Source organism: Pimephales promelas, chromosome 4 (genome assembly GCF_988280905.1).
Source record: "Pimephales promelas chromosome 4, fPimPro1.hap1.1, whole genome shotgun sequence".
NCBI classification, from domain to species: domain Eukaryota; kingdom Metazoa; phylum Chordata; class Actinopteri; order Cypriniformes; family Leuciscidae; genus Pimephales; species Pimephales promelas.
The window spans coordinates 49,202,658-49,219,115 of NC_142772.1; the positions used below are offsets into that span (position 1 = coordinate 49,202,658).

The following is a 16,458-nucleotide window of genomic DNA, read 5'->3' on the forward strand; positions in this document are numbered from 1 at the left end:
ATGCACACATATATTAGCCTATATATTTTATATAATATATTACAATAACATTTTTTCATGTTATATACAGTATGCACAGACATATACACATGAAATACACAAATATATATGTAAAAAAATGTTACACACACACACACACATATATATATATTTGACATACATATTTACAAATCGCTATGTTTATATATATATATATATATATATATTTGACTTCAACTTAAATAAAAACATTTCTTAGGATACAATAAAGGGTTTTAGGTGAAAATTACGGAAAACAACAGTCACAAAAACCTTATTAGATCAATAAATTAATTGAAATGAAGTATAGATGTACAATAAATAAAATACTTGCTAAGGACTAAATGATCAAATGTGATCAGGTTTAGTAAGTAACAAAAAAAGCAATAAAATGAACTCTTGCAGTACTGTTAGAACCACGTGTGTGAAATCTCGCAGAGTCTCGTCTCCCTCTCAAGTCTCGCGTTGTTCTTGTCAAGCTGTTTCCTGTTCCGGGGTCGGTCGTGTACGCCGTGTGTGTGTTTATGCGCTTGTGTGTGTGTGAGTGTGTGTGATGATGATGATGGCGGAGCTGGTGCAGGGACAGGCCTCGGTGGCTCAGGCCGGGATGAAGGCTGACGGATTCACGGACCCGTTTCACCGCGCGCGACAGGTACACACGCCAGCATGTGTGTGTAGACGACCGCACGCGTCTGTGTGTGTTTGTGTGTGTTTAATGAGTGCGCGTTTGGCGTGAGTGTGTGTGTGTAGCCTGTTAGCTGCTAGTGCTGGATGAGCTTTTAAACTCCAGCACACACACACTCACACACACAGATTAAGGCCACAACCCAACAACTATAAAACACAAATCACACGCGGAAGAATCAAACACAACTTAACGCTGCCAACACTGCCAACAACTTTATTGCGATCCGCTCGATCAGAAACTACAGGAACAAACTGCTACAACCTGTTGTTGTCATGCACACGTTTTAAAACTTACTTGGACTCACGCGAACAGATGCGCGACAAACTCTCGCGCTGCGCGACACGACGGAAAGTGCGCAGTGTGAAGTTTGTTGTGCACGTTGACACTTGTGCTAAGCGCGCGCGCGCACACACACACACACACACTCGTGTAGTGAATCCACACCGATGATCATGTGCTCGTTTTAGGACTGAAGAAAAACTTCAACTGTCACTGTGTGTGTGTGTGTGTGTGTGTGTCCTTCAGAGCAGCGTGGCCTTGTGCTTCTGCTCACAATACTCCTAATCCTCATTTTATCTTTACTTACAGCAGTGCATGATCTATATCTGCTCATATTAGCACTTTTATTAATCATAATCTTCATTTTACCATTGTGTATATTGTTGCACGTAGTATATCGTCTCATATGTGCACTTTAAACATATTCTTCATATTTTTTTAATCTTAATTTTACCTAGGGATGCACCGATATGAAAATTTTGGCAAATACCGATAATACTTTATATTTGAAAGCCGATAACCGATATATCGGCCGATAAATTTAAATCCAAATTTTTATCTAATTTTAGAGTCTGATTACACAAACAAAAGTCTCACAATTAAATCCATGTCCCAAGCGCACGATTATAATGATGTGCTCATTATAGTGTTTAGACGATATGACAGATTTGCGCTGCACATGTTGTACCGAACCATATTTTCATTTTTTGTAAAGTGATTTTAAGAAAATCAAAAACAAACAGTGCTCAACAAGTGTCTCAGCTGAAGGGAAGGGAATAATACATTATTTATCGGCTTTAATATATCGGCCACATTTTCTTACCAGGCCGATAACGATAACATAAAAAATGAACGTATATCGGCCGATACCGATATGCTGGCCGATATATCATGCATCCCTAATTTTACCATTCTATGTAGTATTGCATGTAGTATATCAGCTCATATTATCACTTTTAATAATCAAAATCTTCATTTTACCATTAAATATAACATTGCATGTAGTATATCAGCTCATATTATCACTTTTAATAATCATAATCTTCATTTTACCATTAAATATAACATTGCATGTAGTATATCAGCTCATATTATCACTTTTAATAATCATAATCTTCATTTTACCATTAAATATAACATTGCATGTAGTATATCAGCTCATATTATCACTTTTAATAATCAAAATCCTCATTTTACCATTAAATATAACATTGCATGTAGTATATCAGCTCATATTATCACTTTTAATAATCATAATCCTCATTTTACCATTAAATATAACATTGCATGTAGTATATCAGCTCATATTATCACTTTTAATAATCATAATCTTCATTTTACCATTAAATATAACATTGCATGTAGTATATCAGCTCATATTATCACTTTTAATAATCATAATCTTCATTTTACCATTAAATATAACATTGCATGTAGTATATCAGCTCATATTATCACTTTTAATAATCATAATCTTCATTTTACCATTAAATATAACATTGCATGTAGTATATCAGCTCATATTATCACTTTTAATAATCATAATCTTCATTTTACCATTAAATATAACATTGCATGTAGTATATCAGCTCATATTATCACTTTTAATAATCAAAATCCTCATTTTACCATTAAATATAACATTGCATGTAGTATATCAGCTCATATTATCACTTTTAATAATCATAATCCTCATTTTACCATTAAATATAACATTGCATGTAGTATATCAGCTCATATTATCACTTTTAATAATCATAATCTTCATTTTACCATTAAATATAACATTGCATGTAGTATATCAGCTCATATTATCACTTTTAATAATCATAATCTTCATTTTACCATTAAATATAACATTGCATGTAGTATATCAGCTCATATTATCACTTTTAATAATCATAATCTTCATTTTACCATTAAATATAACATTGCATGTAGTATATCAGCTCATATTATCACTTTTAATAATCATAATCTTCATTTTACCATTAAATATAACATTGCATGTAGTATATCAGCTCATATTATCACTTTTAATAATCATAATCTTCATTTTACCATTAAATATAACATTGCATGTAGTATATCAGCTCATATTATCACTTTTAATAATCACAATCTTCATTTTACCGTTAAAGGGATGCTCCACCCAAAAATTAAAATCATTTACTTACCCTCAAGTTGTTTCAACCCAGTATGAGTTTCTTCTGATGAACACAAATTAATATATTTAGAAGAACGATTGCAACTTTGGCAGTGTTTTCTTTTTCTGCTATGGAAGTCAATGCTGCCTTAGTTGCAATCGTTCTTCTAAATATCTTCCTTTATGTTCATCAGAAGAAACTCATACTGGTTTGAAACAACTTGAGGTTGAGTAAATGACAGAATTTTCTTTTTTTGGGTGGAGCATCCCTTTAAATATAGCAGTGCATGTAGTATATCTGCTCATATGAGCACTTTTAATAATCATAATCTAATTTTGCATGCTCATATGAGCACTTTGCTACTAGCAGTGGTGTATCTCGCAGTGGTGTGTGTGTGAGCGCAGCTGTCGTGACGCACGTCAGTGTTGCAGAGACACGCGTGAGCTGTGAATATGAGACGAGTCACTCATGCATGCATGTGCCCGCGCCACGTTTGCATAACACGAAAAACCAGCCGTGAGCGGAGAACCTGCATGAATATCCCGTTGTTTCTGCTTGTTTGTGAGTGCATGTGCAGCTGACGGTGAGCGAGGCGCTCTTGCCCACGCCGGTGTGGAGCCGTTCAGGAGCGCTTCATAGGGAAGTCTCCTGAGTGAGGAGGCGCCTGACGGATCAATACTCACTATGAAATCGAGTAGAGACGGTTAACTTTAATATCGTTATTACTTCTGCGTTTAAAGGCCCCTGAAATCAATTTTAGTATGAATGGTAGCCTTAAAGGGTTAGTTCACCCAAAAATGAAAATTCTGTCAGTATTTACTCTCCCTCATGTTGTTCCAACCCCATAAGACCTTCGTTCATCTTCGCAACACAAATTAAGATATTTAAGATATTAAGATCGCTCCTGCATACTAGTCCATAGGCTTCTTGAGGGAATGACTCGAAAAGTCATTAAAGACATCGTTAAAATAGTCCAAGTGACTACAGGGGCTCAATCTTAACTTTATCAAACGACGTGAACACTTTTGTGCGCAAAAAACAACAACAAAAATAACGACTTTATTTCAACTATTGGTTTATTTCTCCCTCTGCGCGAGTCAGGTTACTAGTTTAATAGCGTAAGCTTCTGTTATTGTACGTCACACGTATCACACACATGACCAGCGTCGGCCAATAGTGAGCCTACGTGTGACTTAGCTTTACGCAATCACACTACGTTAACTGACTACAGGCCCATGGAGAAGGAAGTGAATAGTTGAAATAAAGTCGTTTTTTTTTTTTTTTTTTTGCGCACAAAAGTGTTCACGTCGTTTGATAAACTTAAGATTGAGCCGCTGTAGTCACTTGGACTATTTTAACGATGTCTTTAATGACTTTTCGAGGCCGGCAAGTTTCAGACCCTCAAAAAGCCTATGGACTAGTATGCAGGAGCGATCTTAATATCTTAAATATCTTAATTTGTGTTGCGAAGATGAACGAAGGTCTTACGGGGTTGGAACAACATGAGGGTCAGTAAATACTGACAGAATTTTCATTTTTGGGTGAACTATCCCTTTAAGGCAGGGCTATTCAATTGGCGGCCCGCCAATCAACTCCATGCGGCCCGAGAGCACTCCAACCTCCTCCTATTTTCTGGTGGTGCGGCTAAATTTGCTTTGATATGCGCGTGGCCGCAGTGGCGCGTGCAGCTGGATGACTATATGCACTGTGTGTGTAGGCTACCATGAGCGCTCCGACTGACCTGAGAGAAACGTTTTCAGTCCGAATATTTCAGCAGTTATTATGCGTGTCCCGTATTTCTGTCGACTGAACCAGCGATATTAATCATTCGTTGGTTCGATTCCTATTTCCTTTTCATGAATTGGCCAAACGCGCGTGCATAACAGTCGGAAACGATTCGGATTCGTTCGGACCGTTCTGTCACTGAATCATCTGAAGCGGTTTCTCGGTCAGTAATAACAAATAGAGAACAAAACATCGCTGGTTTCAGTTGTTTCACTAGTTTACTTTGAACTAGGCAGCACGGCCCAGTGGATAACGAAACACAAAGCTTAAAGGAGTTGCGTTTACTCCCGCTCCCGGACACTATTATTAAACAGCGTTGTGACATCCATTGAGAAGCGTTTCAATCGGACACTCCTCTCCGTTAGCTACAAACCACACATCACTCAAGGATTTTAACTAGTTTTAAATCGGATGAAACAGCCTTAACATTCCCAACATGAGGTAAATAGCAGAAACATGAACAAAGTTAGAATACTATAAATGCCATAATCACCACCCTTACAAACATTTACCATGAATGTAATAATTTACCGTGGTTTGGGCAGAAATGTCATTTATTTTGCATTAGATTTATTATAATTCATTAGTGTGTAAAATTGTTTACCTGTTTAGGCATTTTTTATACAGTGGTAGTGAGCCACAAGTCTCACTGTCAGGAATCAGGATAGCCTATTTTAATTTAAGCCTATAAAAATTATTAATAAAATAATTCTTACCAATAGCTATGATATTGTATAATTCAATATATTTGTATATAGCTGTAAAAAAGTTATTTATTATGGTCTGCATACTGTTGGGTACCACATTTTCTAGTAAATGCAAAACCTTTTTTTCGTTTGTTTACTTTAGCTTACTTATTGATACTGTTATGTGTCAATAAATAAGCTAAACCCACCGGCCCAGCTCAACTTTTCGATTTAATAATGCGGCCCTTGAATGAAGCTAATTGAATAGCCCTGCTTTAAGGTGATGAATGAGCTCCAAAACAATGACAAACTTCGCCTTTAGGAGATTTAAGCGTTCAAAACTTAGTCTGTCACTTCCGCTAAAGTGATCATGGATTCATGACATCACTGCTTCTCATCACATCCATCCAATCAAATGCGCTCTAGAATTCGTCACGGAGCATAATGTGTGTTGATTCGTCATGGAGCATAATGTGTGTTTGGTTGTTCAAACGCTCGAGTTTTATGACGTTTTCCAAGTGTGCGTTGGTTAAGGTTAGCGGTTTTCGCAGCGGTGAACCGTTTCATAGTTCCTAGAACTATTGGTGTAAGTTCCCGGATGGATGTGGGCGTGTTCGCTCCGATTGTAGTTGGAGGAACTCCTTTAATCCTCCTTCAGAGTCGCTCTACACTTACCCAGCGCTATAGAGCTGCTGTAGCTCCTCCCCTATAGAGCTGCTGTAACCCCGCCCCTATAGAGCTGCTGTAGCCCCGCCCCTATAGAGCTGCCGTAGCCCCGCCCCTATAGAGCTGCTGTAGCCCCGCCCCTATAGAGCTGCTGTAGCCCCGCCCCTATAGAGCTGCTGTAGCTCCGCCCCTATAGAGCTGCTGTAGCCCCGCCCCTATAGAGCTGCTGTAGCCCCGCCCCTATAGAGCTGCTGTAGCCCCGCCCCTATAGAGCTGCTGTAGCCCCTCCCCTATAGAGCTGCTGTAGCTCCGCCCCTATAGAGCTGCTGTAGCTCCGCCCCTATAGAGCTGTTGTAGCCCCGCCCCTATAGAGCTGCTGTAGCCCCGCCCCTATAGAGCTGCTGTAGCTCCGCCCCTATAGAGCTGCTGTAGCTCCGCCCCTTTCAGCACTCATTGTCTTGTGTCTTCTGTGTTTTCACAGCGATCTTGTGGATTTATGAATGTACGGCGCGTTTTAAAATCTTCCCGGCCGACTGACGTTTAAGACATCTGCGTTAAACATTACAAACTTTCGTTAACTCTACATTATCCACTTCAAAAGCTAATTTTGGCCTCGCTGATTGGCCGAACGCACCCAAGACACCCGCCTTTTTAAAAAGGCTATATAGCCTATATATTTACCCCAGAAACTAACTCTACGACATGTAAAACAGTGATAGATGAAGCTCTTAATCTTTACGCTGAGGAGAAAACCCAATACGACCCAACACGAAACATGATGCTCAGCAACACTGGACATCAACACACACACACATATGCTAATAACTCTCTTACTAGCATACGGTTCTCTCTAATAACGTATTAGACAGAAACCTAGACAGCGCCATCAAAATAAGCCACAACAACAAGCCTAACCCTACTGTCATGTACAACTGTCAGTCTGAGGTAAACTAAACGCTATTTGAAAAGGGGGAGGAGCCATTCAGTATGTCCCGCCTTCTGTTCCTGTTTCAGTGGGACTTTAAACTGCATTCGTTTGTTGCCTCAGTCGTAATTCACATTAAAATCAGTCGAGAGGTTTTCAGAGGCAAGCTAGGAAGTCGGGAAGGTCACATTTTTTTAAGTTTCGTTACAAGCTGTTCACACGTCTGCTATTAAAGTGCAATTAATGCAGGAAAATGTAATTGTTGCGGTTGTTTCTTAGTCACTCGAGGTTTTACCGCAGTCACGGGGTTATTTTAGTAGTATCTTTGAAATGCTATTATAATTTAAGTGTTAATTGGTTTTAATTTCGTTTTAGTTTTTTTTTTTTATATGTAGTTCTATTTTTTCATAAACTTTAGTGCATCAAGTTAAACTAAATCAAAAAAAATTATCTATAACAATTACCTCAAATAAAATTCCATTTTTTTATACGTTAATTCGGTAAACGTTTATTTGATTTCGGGGGCAATTTTTAAAAAATGGTTTTCGTTGTAGTCAACTATAGCAACCCTGTTCCTTATTTCTGTCTAATAATAAAATGATTTAGCTTTTGTCTAGGGCTGCAACAACTAATCGATAAAATCGATTATAATCGATTATGAAAATCGTTGTCAACGAATGTCATTATCGATTAGTTGGTCTGATTACGTCACGGGGATTGTTTACATGGAACATGCGCTTCTTACATGCGCTTCATGAGGCGCACATGCAGTCTCTCTCCCTCGCCGCTCTACCCTGTCTCGCGCGCGCAACACGGACGGTTTGGAGCACATTATCTTCTGTCTCGCATGCGCGCTCTTGATTCCGTGAGTTTGAACTAATTTGCGGTCATCAGGAAACCGCTATCAATATGCAGCACACGAAAATCATTCACCTTTCGGTAAATTCGCCGTTTTGAAACCAAAATAGGTGACCTACGTTAATCGTGTATACTTTATGAAGCCATACTATAGTATAATGTGAGATAGAAATGTATATTTAAGTCATTAAATTCAAGTTAACCTAAGCTTTTCCCTCCACTGCGGCTGTCAGTCATTCTCTATTCGGTGTTCAAACAGCGCGTCGCGTTACAACAGTTAACATGATGATCTCTTTCCAAGATGATTCAATGTTATTATTATAATTGATCCGTAGATAAAGGTCTATGATGGTTTTGAAATCTTATTAATAGCCTTTCTTGTACTGTCCTATCTATTATATTTTGCTTCCTCACTAAACAGCTGTGCTTTACATTTAAAACAGCTGTGCATCTGATTTTTACGATGTTTTTCATGAATGTATAACAACAATACAAAGAGCAATGTGTAACGTTTTACCAGAGTTAGTGCTACACTTATTGTCTCTTATTTGTTCCCCACTAAGGAATGTTTTTTTTCACTAAATGTTTAGATTTTATAAAATTATTGTGCACTTGTGATATTTCTAGGCTAAGTTTTGCTGAGTTATCCACTAATCTAGTTTACAATAGCATTTTTGTCATAGGTTATGGTCATATATATTTTTTTTATTTGTTGTTTTTCTTTATAATGAAGTTATCTGTATTAAGTAGATTGTTTAACACACAAAAGAGTGTGGTTTTTAGGGTTTTATTTTGTTATAATAAACAAAAAAGAAATATAATTTTTTATCCGATTAATCGATTAATCGAAAAAATAATCGTCCGATTAATCGATTATCAAAATAATCGTTAGTTGCAGCCCTACTTTTGTCATTATGGTTCTGTGATGGTTGATGGTGTAAGAGCTGGTTTTGACCTCCATGTCGTGGTCACATGACCCTGTACACACACTGACACCTGTGGCCAGCCGTAAGTTTTCCTGGAGTGTGTGTATCCGCCCCTCGTGATCAGAGACTCTGCTTTGGCTTTTATCAACTCACTCACGTCCACAATCTCTGCGTCACAGTCGTCCTGCGATAGAGACGAGCGCTCGTTTGGGGTTGATTTGGGATGATGTGATTGGGAACGTTAAATTAAAGCTGCATAAAATATTAGTTATATTGCAAGAATGATAAAATAGTGTTTTTGATTAAATCGTGTTTGTGTTCAGAGCTATGAATAATTCTGAATCATGAAAAGGTAAATGTATTTTTATATATATGCATGCATACATATACTCATACATGCAAACACACACACAGGGTCTTAAAAAGTCTAAATTCGCCTTTACACAAATTAGGGTTTAAAAAGATCTCAAATCGGAGCATAAAGTCATGACATTGCAAAAGTGAATATCTTCCTCAGTAGCCTATTTCTTCTTGTTTTATAAAACTAAACATCTTTCAGTGACAGTGTTGGGTGTAACTAATTACTAAGTAATTAGTCACTGTAATTTAATTACTGTTCCCTTGAAAATGTAAAGTAAGGGATTACTCTGAATTTATCTGTAATTTAATTACAGTTACTTCTGATGTAATTGAGGTAAATGTGTATAGATCAATCCGATCTCACAGCGATTCATATGAGGTGTCTAAATCGTACGACCGCACTCTTATGAATTATTGTAAAATATGTATGAAAAAAGTGTGATGTCATGAGATCAGACATAAAACAATAGTGGGTTTAACATCAAAATGTATTGTCTGATGTTAAAAAGTATGTTTTTATAATGTAACCTTCTCCACCTTGGTCAGTTTAAGGATAATTCATGCAATTTTATAGTGTTTATTTGAAAGAATTAAAACAGATTCATGTCTATCCTTGTATTATTCAGCTGGTTGAGATTGAAGTAATTAGTAATTAAAAGTAATTAAATACTTTTTAGAGAGAGTAATTAGTACAGTAATCTAATTACACTGTTGAAGAGGTAATTAATTAACTAGTAATTAATTACTTTTTTTAGAGTAACTTACCCAACACTGACATCTTTAAATCAATAAACATTTACTTGAGATGCAGATTTAAACCAAGACTTGAACTTTTGCTCAGTTTCACTTTTTGCATCTCAAGTAAATGCGTTTTGATTTGCAATGCAAAAAAGACATAGATATTGAGGAAGAATGCAACTTTTTTTAATGCAACATGTGTTTCTCCTGCATGCATGCGTTCCTTAATTTTCTTTACTGTACCTTCAGAAAAGCAGTGCAATGCAATTACATTTCTTTCTTCTTTGTGCATTGCATTTGTATTTTATTGGTGGCGTCGTCTCTTTACGGCCTGATTTATCAGCGTGTCCCAGCGCTCGTTATCTGTAGTTTGCCCTCCGCATGAAGCGAGTGCTGGTGTGTGTTTGATTTGTGATGACGTGCTTGTAAACATGTTGCGTAATCGGGTCCAACGACAGCTGTCGTGTTTTAAAACCTGTGTCTTGAAACAATCAAACGGGTCGTGTTGGTTATCCCAAATCCAGTCGCACACTGACTTTTACATAGACGTGTCAGGTGTGTTGCATCATGGGTAATTAATGACCTACATTGAGTTGACTCGTTGCGTGTGTGTGAACGGGCGTCCGTGTAAGACGCGGCGAGTGGGCAACAAGTGTCCAGTGTTTCGCATGCTCGACTTTCCCTTCGCTCGCTGGTTTATCCAGGCGCTCGCATAGCTCACATTCCTTCCCAGCATTCCCTAGAAAGAGGGTTTAGCTGGAGGGAAGAGGTGGAGACGGCCTCTCTCTCTCTCTCTCTCTACCCCACTCAAGTGTTTCTCCTCAAAATGGCCTCTTGCTTTGAGTTTAACGGTGCTTTTCTTGCATTCAGTGGCGTAATAACCGGCTTTAACTCCCAGAATTCTGTTTTTTGTTCTTAATTTTCTGCACAATTCAGTTTAGTGTAACTTTGATGCAAAACACTCGAGTTTATCTCATGTTCAGCTGTCTATGTCTCAAAGCATCTGCTTTTCTCCAGTGAATGAAATGTAAAGCGTTGGTGACGTGCTGTGATATTTCCCAGTTCAGAAACGCTTTATCAATTCATTCATAGTGTTTCAAGTACATGCAATGTGATCTGTTGGATGGATGTACATGACCTCTAGTACAAAGTGTTCAAAAAAAGCATCGCATTTATAATGAATTAGATTTTTTTTTTTTTTATTTGAAATCTATTAAAGTATATCAAATAAAACCATGTTTAAAAAAGCTGCAAAAATATGTATAATTCTTTGCTGTTGACATACTTCTATTATTATATAATATAATATCTATTATAATGTATTGGAATATTCCTGTTGGGAATACAGGGGTTTATATCATTCATGTATATTTCAACAAAATAATTGCTATGCAAAATATAGCTTTTTTGCATTAATTGCATTTATATTTCGTTACTATATTCCTGTTTGTAATAGTGATTTTTCTATGTATGCTTTAAGCGAGAATGATCAAATGACTTATTTTTGTTTCATTTGCATCAAAAAAATTGTAATGCAATATGCAAATTCAATTAATTTGTCACGATGATTCAATATAAATGCAATTAACAAAGAATGCAAAAAAAAAAACGACTATGATTATATTCAATTTATTTGCATAGCGCTTTTCACAATACACATCGTTTTAAAGCAGCTTGTTACTATTTACAGTGATCTGTTATCATATACAAAATCACAGTTTGTGAAAAATGTATTAATGTAAACAATGTAATAATTAAAGGCAGAAACAATGAGCTCATTTAAGTGATGAATACTATGTGATTATGACATTTAGAAAAATGTAGCATTGGTGCATGTTGATTCAGTTTAAATAAACTTCATTTATATATATATATATATATATATATATATGTAAAAGTAGCTATTTTTCTCATATTAATTAATTTTTTTATGAATTGTGTGTATATTTCATTGCTATACTGCTGTTGGTAATAGTAATTTTAAATGAATAATGTAAAATGTTTATTTGAAGCAAGAATGATAAAACGTTTGCATTTATCACATATTTAAACAAAAAAATAGTAATCCAATGCATAAAAAAAGTATAATTAATATATACCTTTTGCATTTTATTTATGTATTTTTGAATACCACTTATGTCATTGCTTTACTCCGTGTGATACAGTGATTGTAAAATAATGAACAAAAACTTTTTTTTGTTTAAATCCTCATGTTTGCATTTATCAATCATATATATATATATATAATATTATATTTGAACAAAAATAGTAATCCAATGCAAAAAAATATAACTTTTTTGCTTTAATTTATTTTTTAATAGCAATTATTTCATCGCTGTACTCCTGTTGGTAATACAGTGACTGTAAAATATTGAATAACTCATGCTTTTGTTTAAATCGTCATGTTTGCATTTATCAATCATATATATATATATATATATGTTATATTTGAACAAATAGTAATCCAATGCAAAAAATATATAACTTTTTTTGCATTCATTTATTTTTTAATACCAATTATTTAATCGCTTTACTCCTGTTGGTAATACAGTAACTGTAAAATATTGAATAACTCATGCTTTCGTTTAAATCGTCATCATGTTTGCTTTTATCAATCATATATGCATCAACAAAAATTGTAATCCAATGCAAAAAAAGTGCTTTTTTTTGCATTTATGTATTATTCTCTAATGCATTATATTTCATTGTTCAGCTGTGTAAGTGTGTGTTTGTGTCTGCCGTCCTCTAGATTGCTAAGATGAGCGGAGAGCAGATTCCCCATCTGAATAACTCGTCTCCGGTCGTGGACGCTTCGCTCTACGGCTACGGCGGGCAGAAGCGCTCTCTGGACGAGGGAGGTAAGAAGCGTCAGTGCTGCTGATCTGAGATCTGAGTGGCGCTCGTGTCAGTACTGCGGACTCGTGTGAAATCAATGCAGGACGTCATGAAGCGTTGCCCTTTGACAGTGTCGTTCCGCACGAGGCATTGATCGCTGTTTCTGTTCTTGAACTGCTTGCGAAAGAGGCACGAGTGAGTCCTTCAGGAAGTGAAACCTGTTTCTGTGGCTTGCAGATTTGTGTCGAGCGCTGGAGGCCTGAACACACACACACACACTAAAAACAGCGAGTCCACCCAATCAATGCATGATGGTTAAAAAGTTGATTTTCTTCATTATTTAAATGCTCTTGGCTGTTACTCAACTTTTACTTAAAGCCCATATATATATGCATGGTTACATTTTATTTTAAGGTGTAATCGTTAGTTTAATTAGATACTTAAAAAATGAGAATATTGTGCAAAAGTTCATTTATTTCTGTAATTCAACCTAATATATTATATAGACATGTTGATCATTATGGCTTATAGATATGAAAACCCCAAATTCAAAATTAGAATATTGTGAAAAGGTTTTCATATCTGTAATCCATAATCATCACAATTATAACAAATAAAGGCTTGAAATATCTCACTTTGCATGTAATGAGTCTATATAATATATTAGTTTCACTTTTTAAGTTGAATTACTGAAATAAATGAACTTTTGCTCCATATCCTCATTTTTCCAGTTTCACCTGTAAGCAATATTAATTTACTACATGTACTTACGATTTGGTAGAAGGTTAGGTGCATGTAATTATATGCATATTTGACTGTTTTGTCTAACAAGGACACTGTAAAATAGTGTTCCCTAATGCATTATAAACGTCTTGTAATGCACCTTATAATGCATTGAATGATCTCATGAATAATAGTAACCACAGTTATATATAACCTTTATCTATGCTTTGAACACACCTCAACTCTCTGGTGCTGTACGGTCGTTTATGAGCGAATTATTATTATTTTGTTTTACTTCATCGGAATTGTACGAAACTTGGTTTTCGTGAGGTGTTTGCACTTGCTGTGTGAACGCGCACAAAAAAAGTAATGTATATGATTCGAAAAGTTCAAATTTACATAAACAAACACTTGTGATATTCATGGAAGTGGGTTTCCTCTAGTGGAAGCGTTCGGTACTGCGGCTGGTACACACTCGCACTGAAGAGAGAGCAATCTCAAATTTGGAGCACTTTGATTTTCTCATATTTTAAGAGTACAAAAATCGCGTTTTGGATCATATAATGTTTTTACACATTTTTCATAACAAAAACATAAGAAAAGATATTTTCAGAAGCGTCTCGCACGGTTGCGTTCCCAAGCACCGAGAGATCACGACTGCGTTTACTGCGTTTACTGAGGTCATGTTTTCTTGAACACATGGGATGGAAACGCTGCTTTATTCGCAAATGTTTTATGCATTATTCCAAAGTTAAATTCACAACTTTGGATGGAAACGGAGCTGATGGAAGGCATTATGCTAGTGTAGTTGATAAATGTATGTTACTTGGGTTTGGTGTATTTATCGGTAATTAATACTTATTGTTTTTCTTTTTCCTTCATCTAAGTGGCGAACCAGCTCGGTGCAATGGTACATGGTACAAGGTGAGTGCTTTAATTCATGATTAACTATTGTGGTCTCTTCTACAATAATCCGAGGTTGATATTTATGATCTGCGTATGTTTGTTTAGGGCTATAATAACAGAAGACTACAAAGTGCCTGATAAGATGGTGGGATTCAGTAAGTACTGAAGATCAGAATGAAACTAATGTTTTTCCGATAGATAATGTTCATTTTTGGGCTTTATAATCAAATATCGAATGCAATTTGAATTTTGCCCTTTTATTTAATTGTTTGTGGAAGAATCATCAAAAAAAAAATACATTTGTGACGATTTTTGTATTGATCAAGTTCTACGCACATTTGTTTTTTAGAAATAGTTAATTTAATCTGTTCTGTTTGTCATTTGCTTCTGTCGATGTTCTCTATAAAAATGTGATTTGACCATTGAAAAACGTCTTCTGTCAGGAACAGCATGCGTACAGGTTCAGTCCTAACACAAGTTGAGCTCTTTGTCTTTATTGTGTGTCAGTAATCGGTCGGGGTGGCGAACAGATCACAAGAATTCAGCTGGAATCAAACTGCAAGATCCAGATCGCTGCCGGTGGGTTAATATGACTCTTTGTGTCCTTTTAGATTTATAAATATATATATTAGGGCTGTGCAAAGATTAATGGCGATTAATCACATCCAAAATAAAAGTTTGTTTACATAATGTATGTATGCGTGTTTGCTGTGTATAATTAATCAGTTTTAGTTATATTTTTGGTTTTAATGTTAAATTTGGTTAATTTTTATGTGCTTTTGACATTTTATTAGATGTTTTATTTATATATATATATATATTAGGGCTGTGCAAAAATTAATTGCGATTAATCGCATCCAAAATAAAAGTCTGTGTTTACATAATATATTTGTGTGTGCTGTATATAATTATTTTGTATATATAAATACCTATGCATGCATGTATATATTTAAGAATTATTTGCGCTTAAATTCTGTATGTATATATATATATATATATATATATACATACATAATCTATATTATATAAATATAAATATTTTATATATGAATAACACATTTTCATATATACATATGCATGTGTGTGTATTTATATATACAAAATAATTATATTCAGCACACACAAATATATTATGTAAAAACAGACTTTTATTTTGGATGCGATTAATCGCAATTCATTTTTGCACAGCCCTAATATATATATATATATATTTATATATATATATATTGCTATTTAGGTTTTATTTATTTATTTAATATTATTATTAAATTATTTTAGTGCTTCAACTTAAACTAAAATGGAAATAGGAAATGTTGCCTTTGGCAATAAACTGAATTGTGTTTAAAATTTTCAACTAATATTTATGTTTGACTTTATTTTTTAACTTTATTACAATTAAAAAATGTTTTTATACGTTTTAGTTGAGGATAATAACCTTGATCCGAAGACAAAACAATCTCTAGCAGCTTTAGTCATGTAGAGCAGAAATTGTAATATAAATTTTTTTATTATTATTATTTTAATTATTTAATTTATTTTCATGTTAATTTTAGTTTAATATTTTGTCTTTTGGTTGTGTGCTTTTATCATTTTATTAGTTGTTTTTATTTAATGCTAATATGCAATTTAGGTACATTTATTTCAGTTTTAGATTTCTTGTTTATTTCCCAGTTAATTATTTTAATGCTTCAACTCATTTTCATTTAGTTTTTTTCAACTACTCCGCTTTATTACAATGAACAAATATTTGTTTAGTTTAAGTTAAGTCGATAATAACCCTGATCCAAACACAAAACAATCTCTGAAGCGCTAGTGCAACTTAAGTCATGTGATAAACATTTGTTGGCCACAAGAGATTGGAAATATGGGCAGAAACAGTTTGTGACGCTGGTGCCGAAGCGCCACGTTTTTTGTTTAT

General features: G+C 35.1%; 1 protein-coding gene across 6 annotated transcripts in view; it reads left to right on the forward strand.

Annotated features, from left to right (window-relative positions):
- The first annotated feature begins 508 nt into the window (after window positions 1–508).
- Window positions 509–16,458, forward strand: part of fubp3 (far upstream element binding protein 3) — a 35,435-nt gene continuing 19,485 nt past the window's right edge. For all 6 annotated transcript variants that reach the window (XM_039661579.2, XM_039661580.2, XM_089130661.1 and 3 more), the window contains exons 1-5: window positions 509–670; window positions 12,826–12,934; window positions 14,522–14,558; window positions 14,646–14,695; window positions 15,048–15,119. In XM_039661579.2, coding sequence (XP_039517513.1) covers window positions 572–670; window positions 12,826–12,934; window positions 14,522–14,558; window positions 14,646–14,695; window positions 15,048–15,119 — 367 coding nt within the window. In that variant the 5' untranslated portion in view covers window positions 509–571. The remainder of the gene's footprint in view (window positions 671–12,825; window positions 12,935–14,521; window positions 14,559–14,645; window positions 14,696–15,047; window positions 15,120–16,458) is intronic.